Genomic DNA, 9739 nt, shown 5'->3' with positions numbered 1-9739 from the left:
AAGTTAACAAGATTAATTGGCATATTATGTTAACATGACATGACCTTCAGCCATTGTGATGGTATAGTGGAGGGAAACAAATAAATAACATCGCTCACAGGATTCTCACTGTACAGTATATAGCAGGTCTTTTCACTTAGAATAATGCCCGGGTTGAATGTGCATTAATTGCATTTAATTTGATTAGTCTTCTCACAAAATAAAGGTAATAATGATTACACAGTAAACACAGAGCTGGTTCTTCATTTGCTGTATAATAAGGTATATAGTTATATAGATTCTCTACAGGAGAGTGTTTCTATAGGGTCTAATATTTACAGAACAGACCCTAAGGGGTATATTTACTAAAGTACGGGTTTTTAGAAGGGGAGTTGTTGCTCATAGCAACCAATCAGATTCTACTTATCATTTATCTAGCGCCTTCTAGAAGTTAATAGCTAGAATCTGATTGGTTGCTATGGGCAACAACTCCACTTCTAAAAGCCGGCACTTTAAGTCTATTGCACATAAATTAGAGGAAATAAATGTCCACAAATGAACACATGAGCTATAAACTTCTGCCCTTACAAATGATTGGATTGGGAGTTATCATTTTAAGACACCTTGCAGTTCTTTCTTCTCTGATGTCTTTTTAGAGAATTACTCTTTGCACGGACTGGTGAGTCTGTTCCTCTATTCAGCGAGTAGTTTGGGATAGGCCTTCCTAGGAAATATCCCTCTGGCTCAGAGTCCGATGATGAGCATGATGTGTCCTCATGTTGTGTAACCTGGCGGTGTCCTGGCATCCAAATGTCTGCTGTCTCCATGTCTGTGCTACTAAATAGTCTTGGGATTCCTTCTTGACATCTAGTGACCGGTGATCCATGCAGTGAGGTGTTTATTCGTTTGCTGCTCCATCCGGTCTCTGTTTCTCTTAAAGTAGTGCAGTGCAAATGAGATCTTCCCCAATGAGAGTCGCATTGTGGACTTCTCCGGAAGCTGGATGTATGATGCATCTGAGGGCCAAAAGATAAACAGTGCTGGGAGCAATAAAGATGGTCGTCATGAACCATAAACTCTGCCATACGAAGAGGTGTCCTGCAACTGAAGCAGCAGAAGCAGGTGGGCAATGAATGCCAGTATTGCCCTTTTAAGGTCACCAGATCTCCATCCGGATCTATAAGAAAAGAAAATATTTATCAGACCATGGCCGAGATGTACTAAGCTCTGGAAAGTGATCAAGTGGAGAGTGATAAAGTACCAGCCACTCAGCTTCTAAGTGTCATGTTACAGGCTGTGTTTGAAAAATGTCAGTTATGAGCTGATTGGTCGGTAGTTTATTACTCTCCAATATATCACTTTCCAGAACTTAGTACATCTCCCCCCATGCAAGTATATTTACTCACTGTCCCTAATTTTCTATGTTTTCAAGGTTTTGTCACTATAAGTCTTTTTACCTTTTGGCCAATCACACAATGCCATTTTCTCTGTCCTGTATGGTCTTATTCTGTATGCACTTTAAGATACACAAGAAACGTATGCAAAGTACAATCCTATTGTATTATGGTCATAATCTATAGTCAGATCATGTGTGGGGAGAGGTGACGTTTCCTAATTTACCAGCCATAGATCAAATTGTCCCTTCAAATTATATTAAAATACAAGCAATTATACAGTATATTCTGCCAAAATATGGCACCAGGAATAAAAATGTATTATTGTACTAAATATGATGAACGTTTATAGTCAAGGTGGGTGAATTCTCAATAAGCTCTAGGTATAAACTGAAATCAGAGAAATACCACTTTGTTATATTTTGATCAATATATTTAGGACGGGATGTAGTCACCTTGACGCCGCACAGGATGTAGGCGGTCGATATCTCGGTACCAGAATCCCGACATCAGTTGAGATGCCGACTCCGGACTCCCGACAGCCAGCATCCTGAATGTAAGTATAGCGGGCCAGGTTACAGTAGCTTTATGCAACGGGTGGGGGAGGGTTAGGTTTAGAAAGCAGGAAGGAAGGGTTAGATTAAAAGGTGAAGGGGGGAGGGTTAGAATACTTACTGATCCTCTGTCGGGATTCTAAGCATCGAAATGCAGCTGTTGGTGTTTCGACGGCCGGCATCCCATACCCAACCCGTATTTACCTTGCCACCGCAAGGTATGCCGGTGGTCGAAATCCTGGCACCGGAATCCTGACACGCGGGCAGAACTCCGGCGCCGGAATCCTGACATCAGTTGAGATGCTGATGCTGGAATCCTGAACGCAATTATAGCGAGCCGGGTTAGCTTGTAGCAGGGGGGGGGAGGGTTAGGCTGCTGGGAGGGGGGAGGTTAGGGTTAGGCTGCGGAAAGGGGGGGTTGGGCACTAAGGGGCGAGGGTTAGGGTTAGCTTTAGGCACTAACGGGAGGGATAGGGTGCAGGGGGGGTTAGGATGCAGGAAGAAAGGGTTAGGAGGTGAAGGGGGGAGGGTTACAGTACTTACAGAACATCGGGAGGCCGCTGTCAGTGTTTTGACGGCCGGCATCCCGGCTGCATGCCTCCAATACCCAACCCTTTAGGAAAGTCTAGCAAACTATGTATTGTACAATATACTTTGCATATACTCAGATTCGTTTTCATATTCCTGTTCAGTAGTTGCTGTAAGAAAACGTATCTTACTAGGTAACGTATTGTTAGAATGTGATTTCTCTTTATAATTGCCAAAACCTGAATAAAATAACATGATTTAAAATATGAGGAAAACTGGCAAATATTTGTTGCATAAACTGGGCAACTTTTTTATTTTTTTATTACTTCTGGTAAATATAGATGGAATATGATCATACTGCAGACTGCCCTTCTTATAGTATCTCTCCATAAGCCGTTACGTGAACAAATCCAAATTTAGATTCTAACTACAGTATATGAATGCTTGAACACTGTTAAAAATACAAGTTTATTGGGCTTGTGAGGGAAAGTGAGGCCAATATTCAGCAAAGAAGTGCTGCATCCAGCTTTCGGGCTTCTGGTTAGAAAGTTGAACTTAAGAGAAAAATATTTCTACATTTGAGGATCAGTACAAGGGAAGCCACATACGTCATGTTCATTTCAGCAATCTTCAGAAAATTACTTTAGTTCTACCACAGGTTCCAGTCAGTTTGCAATAGGAAAATCATGTAGCTTAGTTATTATATCACCTTGCTGAACACTCACCAACAGGCTCCCCACAAGCTTCACAACTCTCAGCGTAAAGACGCTGGAAACAGCCCCTACAAAACGGTCTTGCACCTTTCATCACATATCGGCTCCCACCCAGCACCATCTCGCATTCCCAGCAACAGAAATGTTCCACGTGCCAATGGTGTCCTTCAGCCACGGTGCATCTCTCCGACAGAATCAGCTACAGCCATAGAAATCCAGAAATTACATTTACAATAAAGGTTTAATATATATTTAATTTTAATGTCTTAGAAATATTACATTATTTGCAGCAATGCATCAAAACTGAATAGAAGTACAGTGGACTAACCAGGAATTGGTGTAGTGGTTCACTAACTCTCTACAGGCGACATAATATCATAATTATTTAACTGTACTGATCTTCTACTAATAGAAGGAAAGTGTTTTATATTATTTTGAAACAAATTTTTCTCCTGTATATTCTACCTGCAGATGACATTCATTTACTTGTACAAGCACTTTTACTGAATGCATTGTATCTTCTATCTTCCCTTTGGCCCATTCAGACATATTATTATCACCATGCAGAGATGCTTGATCTGGGATATGACACCAAGCTGCCTCAGACACAGTCAGACGCGGTCATCATCCTTATGGATTTATCGTATAGCCAGATTGACATCTGATTTGTCATTTGCATCCATATACTGTATGCGCATGGCCACAGGAGATGGCTGTTGGTGCACTTTTGTACTGTGTGCACATTCAAGAATAAGTATGATAGGTGCCTAACTTGCTTTCCGTACATAATATAGTATACACCTTTTTTAATTTACTTTTGTTACTTTATTTTTGTGACAAATTATATATATTTTTTTTTTCACAGCACTTGCTTTGCAGGTACAGCATTATATAGAGTCTAGTAAAATCCCTACAGGTATAGGTACCTCCAGTATATAATCATTTCACTCTCTCTTGGATCTGTAAGAGTCTGAGGGACAGATTTACTATGCATTGGTTTTTCAAAGCCACCGACGTTCGGAGACTTTGGCCAATGGATTTAAAGCATCAAAAGAAATACATGCTAAATCAGCAGCTTTGAAAAATCAACGTATAGTAAATCTTCCCCTGAGACTATCCTTGTCCACCGTCTACTCTGTCATCCATAGTCAGAAAGGCAAGAACTAGGACACAGGACTGTGCACTACACATTGTGCTTGTGTGGTGTATGGAGCATTTACAGAAAAAGTTATAGCAACATTCTTCTGATACAATAAGGCAAAATGGCAGAGGAAGCTGCAGGGATTGTAGTACTTAAGGAGAGTTTTTGGAATGCAGAAATTCATGGCTATAGTTGTGTCATGTGTATTCTGACAGGGAGGGAGCATTGATTCTCATTCACCTACAGATGAAAGTGTATATCAGTGTATAGCAAAAGCATTGAGAAAACATGTAAAAAGTACTGTAGTATGTCCTTCAAGATATCTTAGTGATAATCATGTCCCCAGAATAAAAAAGACATGTTTACCAGTAATGTAGAGTTAATTTATATGTTTATTTGAAAAACTGCAGTGAAGTAAATGTTGCTTAAAATGCCACAGCTCCCTCTGCTGGTAAGCCACAGGAGTAACATGCAGCAACATATTTATTAACAGTTACCTGTAAAGTGCAACGGAGTGGGAATCAGTATGTAATACCACCGGCCGCATGTTCATATCCCGACAGCGGAAGGCCGGCAGGGATGAAGATCCCGATCGCTAATTCTGGTAAGTACCCCTAACCCTACTCCCTACCCTAACCCCCCTCTAAGTGCCTAAACCTAACCCCCCCTTCCCCGCAGCCTAAACCTAAGTCTCCCGGAGGGGGGGGGGGAGGGTAGGTCGGTAGGTCTAATGACAGGCGTCGGGATTTCGACGCCTGTCATTAGTACCTTGCCGGGATTTGACAGTCGGGGAGCCGGCGGTCGGCATTGCGAGACAGACAAAGGGGGAATTCAAGTAGACCCGTTAACTTAACAGGGGTGAAAAAGGGTGATAGCCTTGGGATTTATCACCCGGGGCTATTCAATTAGAGGCACTTTTTCAACAGAGACCTTTTTTAATGCCCGGTAAATTAACATGTTAATAGGCATTAACACATAGAATCCATAAACAGTTCACGGACCTATGGGTTACCGAGGTCTTTTCACCCATTAGCATGCTACTTTTCTGGGATTTCTTTTCAGGTCTGATCAGAACCCCCCAAAAAATTCCATTTAGGGGCAGCCTGCCTTCGGGGCTAATTGGATATCCCCGGGGGAGTCCAATTAGCATTCGGTAAATTACAGCAGCTAAATTAATTCCTCCCCAAAGAGGTAAGGGTCCTACTCGCATGATTACATCTAAAAAGAAATTGGTTCATAGGTGTCTAATAATTTTAGCATGCCTACAACTACAGAGGATATGGTTTTAACCGTAGTAGAGGTGTTCTCTCCTGCATAGGTATTGGGTTTTTTTTTTGCCTTTTCCAAGTTAGAGAAACAATAGTTATCCTCCAGACTTGGAGCTATATTTGCCGACTGTTGGCGATTTTGCTAGCAGTATTTAAAACCTCAATAATAGTTTTGCATTTAGTATGTGGGGGCCCAGGGACGACCGCCCCTGTCGCCCCCACCTTAATCCGGCCCTGAGTATCATGTATTCAATACTGCACGCAAAACTGGCAGTAAATATAGCCCTTAGTGTTCGTTTTCCCACAAGTACAATGGTGCTATTACCTGGTCACAGGCTGCGCAACGAGCTCTAGTAAGTTCTGCGTGATGGCGTCCACAGTAAATTCTCCTGTCCTGCAGGAAGTAGATAAACTGTGACAAAGGCATGTGGCATGTCTCACAGACAAAGCACCTGAGATGCCAGCGAAGCCCCTCATCTTGAAACCTTTCTGTATGTACAGCAGTATCACCCACTAAAATCTTCTCACCACACTAAAAAAGACAAAAAAACATCATAAACCAACTATACAAAGTTCAAGACTAAAGAAAACAATATTCAAATTCAGCAGCTGTATCACAGGGGATTTTATTATAGAAGAATGTATCTATTTTCTGTATTCTCTATAACTGGATATATAAATATGTATGTTCAATAGGTCACATTTTGTGGATTTTGCTCTGTGAAAACATTTGGTAAAAACTACTTTCCAGTCACATTCATTTACTTGTGCATCATTAGGAACATTCTTTAAACAACAATGGTAGGAACGGAGGTCCTTTATCACAGTCATAAACTTTCCTTTAAATACTGCAGGCTTACAATGCCTCATTTTTAAACAAAGTGGAATCAATCAGTGATGGACCTATTCTATTACTGAACAGGTGCTACCTACTAAAGCAGTGGCGGGCTGGGCCGGGGGGCAGGGTGCCATCTGCCCCCCGGGCCGGTATAATTGTGAAGCACTAGGGCCGCCGCTGCGCTCTGTAACCATATACCAGTGACAGCCGCGGAGGTTCCTGTGCCTGCCTCCCGGCTGTCACTGTGAGGCTGCCCGACCATTACGCCGGGTACACGCTACGGTGAGGAGAGTGCCGCAGCCCTACAGTCACAGGCAGGCCCGGCGACAGGGGGGTAGAAAGGGGACACTTGTATCAGGCCCCGTCCATGTGTCCCCCCATCCCTTACCTCTGCCGCTGGCCTGCTGCTTTAAGCAGCAACATATTCAAATAAGCCCGGGGCCAGCTGTCCGGCGCAGAGCAGAATAGCCGGAGCTGACGGGTGATGCAGCCCGGCGCAGGCGCATGACGTCATAACGTTGCGCCGCTGGAACACAATGGAACCGGGGCTGGCTCTGGGCTGACCACCCAGGAAGAAGAACAACATACATAGCCGGACAGAGAGCCGCCTCAGGTAAGTGTGGGCTGGGCTGGGCTAGGGGGAGGAGGGGGGATGGAGGTATGCACATGATGGGGGGGTGGAGGTATGCACATGATGGGGGGGGATGGAGGTATGCACATGATGGGGGGGAGATGGAGGTATGCACATGATGGGGGGAGCTGGAGGTATGCACATGATGGGGGGAGATGGAGGCATGCACATGATGGGGGGGAGATGGAGGTATGCACATGATGGGTGGGAGATGGAGGTATGCAGATGAAGGGGGGGTGGAGGTATGCAGGTGATGGGGGGAGATGGAGGTATGCACATGATAGGTTGGGGAGATGGAGCTTAGGGAATTAGACTGAGACACAAAGGGACTGGGAAATGAGACTGGGCTGGGTGATGATTAAACTGAAGGGCAGGGTGATGATTATACAGGCAGGGGCTGCGGAATGATTAAGATGAGAGACAGAGGGGCTGGGGGATGATTAAACTGAGAGATTGAAACACAGGGGATGAGCCAATAGCTGACCTGCATATACATACTGCGAGGGGATAGGGGGCCCCCAAAAAATTAGTGTGCTGGGCCCCAGGATATCTGTTGCCGGCCCTGGTCACAGGAGGATAGTGAGAGATACGATGATCCAGCAGGTCGGGTGCCGGATCCTAGGGGGCAGGTAGAGGATAGACCACCTGCAGGAAATATATCCCCTGATGTCGTTATGAGTTCTGATCATGTGATCAGCCCATGTGACCGATCCATGTTACAGTGTCCCCAGGTCCTGCAGCAGCATAGTTTTTGCGGGCAGCTGGCTGCTTGCAAATTCATCACAATGAAGGTAAGAAGCTGATAGGCAAATGGAACATGCCAGGGAGAGGCTGGGGGCACACAGGAGACATGTGGGGAGCATGCTTCTGGGGGATGGCAGAAGATGGGGGCATTTGGGGCACAAAGTGACTAATGTGGAGGGGGCACGTCAGACAATTGGGGCACAAGGAAGCATGTACGGAAAATGCTAATGGTTAGACGCTGGGGCATTTAGGGCATGGGACATATGTGAAATATGCTGTTGGGGGGCACAGCTGGGAGAATTTTGGCCACAGGGGGCATGTGCTGCAGATCCTGCTGGGGGTGAAACAGACAGACACTATGAGCAATTGTGGCAACAAGGGGGCATGTGGGGATAACGCTGCTGCGGAGCAGATGCTAAAGGTTTTTCAGGGCACAAAGTGGAGCATGTCAGACATTTTGGGCACTTGGGGGCATGTTACGAACATGGTGCTGGAGAGTGGTAGATGCTCGGGCAAACAGGTGGGAAATTGCCGGCTGTGGAGGGGGCATGTAAGGGGGTACCTGGGCTCATATAGCATTTTGAGGGTAGGTGGACCATGCAATTGAATGGTTGGGCATGTGAGAGAGAAGGTGGTCTAGACAGTGCTTAAAGCCGGGGCCACTTGCTTGTGTTTGCCCCCCAGGTTGAAAGTTGCCAGCCAGCCCCTGTACTAAAGCATTACCACTTATGAATGCAGTGCATTGAAAACTTAAATAGTTGTGTCTGTGTGTTGGAGACTGTACCCAGTAGCCCAAGTTCATTGGTTTTAGAGACTTTAAGGAAGATTCTACCTGACTCTAAATTGCAGTACAGTGGTAAGCCCCATTCTCTCACAAAAAAAGGGGGGGTTTGGGTGTCTGGGAACCACCTATTTTAAAATATGATATTAAACCCACTAGCATCTCTATAATGGCGACCCTTCATGCCAGAAGATTCAGTAGAATTTTTACTAACCCGTTTTGCTCGGTTTAAGAGCACTGGGATGCTACAGCTAGTTGTATTTGTTGTTGGGGAATTTTAAGGGACTGACAAAAAAATACATGAAGGCTGTGTCTAGGAATAAGAATAAAACACCAAACAAAACGTGCACAGCAAATGTATACCACTTTAAAAATAAATATGGTTTAATTAGTCACAGTTGTTTGCTAAGATGTACAGATATAATGATGTAGAGCCATTCTCCAGAGCACTGACCTTGGAAAGTACCTCTATAGCTCATCACACTTCATTGTATCCAGCTATACAGTAGTTCTACAGCAAAACAGTGGGAGTTACCGCCACAGCAGCTGCGTTAGTCATGGAATTTCATGAATCACCAAATACAGTCTTTTACAGAAAACAAAAAGAATTGCAGTGACTACATAATATGTATGCTTAAAGAGATCCCAGGATTCAATATGAATACAGGACACTATCCACACTGTTTGTTCCTGAATTTGTAATTGACATTAAAAAAACATGTGATAATCTTGTCAGACTTTAGTGTGTGGTGGTATAGAACTCCCACATTTAGCTGGGGGACTGCAAATAAAAAGTGTACTTGATTTTCTTACCCTCATACAGCAGCTATCAGGAGAGTCTGGAGTGACAAGCACAATGCTCCCATGTCTCATTGAATGTAGTCTCCGCTGTGCACTGAATACTTGCAGCTCTCTCCTCTCTAAGTCTCCCAAAGCTGTACAGAACCTCTCCTGCCACACAGAAAGGTAGGGAAGTCACATCCATGTCACATTCAGCAACAGGTATTTGATAGAACCTCTTTAAGGACAGAAGATGAATTATACAGTACGCCCCATCTCTATCCACCACTACTTTTCAATTGGATTTTTTCTAACTTATGTTTTCAGAGCTTACTAGGGTTGGTTATCTCCAAATGACGTGATGTTTACCATGTCAGTGACCAATCAA

The 9739-nt window shown here is 44.2% G+C and overlaps 1 protein-coding gene across 1 annotated transcript in view; it reads right to left on the bottom strand.

The window, feature by feature from the left end:
• Window positions 1-421: 421 nt before the first annotated feature.
• Window positions 422-9739, bottom strand: part of PRICKLE4 (prickle planar cell polarity protein 4) — a 62960-nt gene continuing 53642 nt past the window's right edge. The window contains exons 5-8 of the mRNA XM_088479649.1: window positions 9385-9522; window positions 5903-6109; window positions 3181-3367; window positions 422-1156 (exon numbers count right to left, since the gene is read on the bottom strand). Of these exons, the coding sequence (XP_088335775.1) occupies window positions 594-1156; window positions 3181-3367; window positions 5903-6109; window positions 9385-9522 (1095 nt within the window). The 3' untranslated portion in view covers window positions 422-593. The remainder of the gene's footprint in view (window positions 1157-3180; window positions 3368-5902; window positions 6110-9384; window positions 9523-9739) is intronic.

Source organism: Taudactylus pleione, unplaced genomic scaffold, assembly GCF_031769625.1.
Source record: "Taudactylus pleione unplaced genomic scaffold, aTauple2 ptg000242l, whole genome shotgun sequence".
NCBI lineage: Eukaryota > Metazoa > Chordata > Amphibia > Anura > Myobatrachidae > Taudactylus > Taudactylus pleione.
This window is presented reverse-complemented; position numbering and strand designations above follow the sequence as displayed.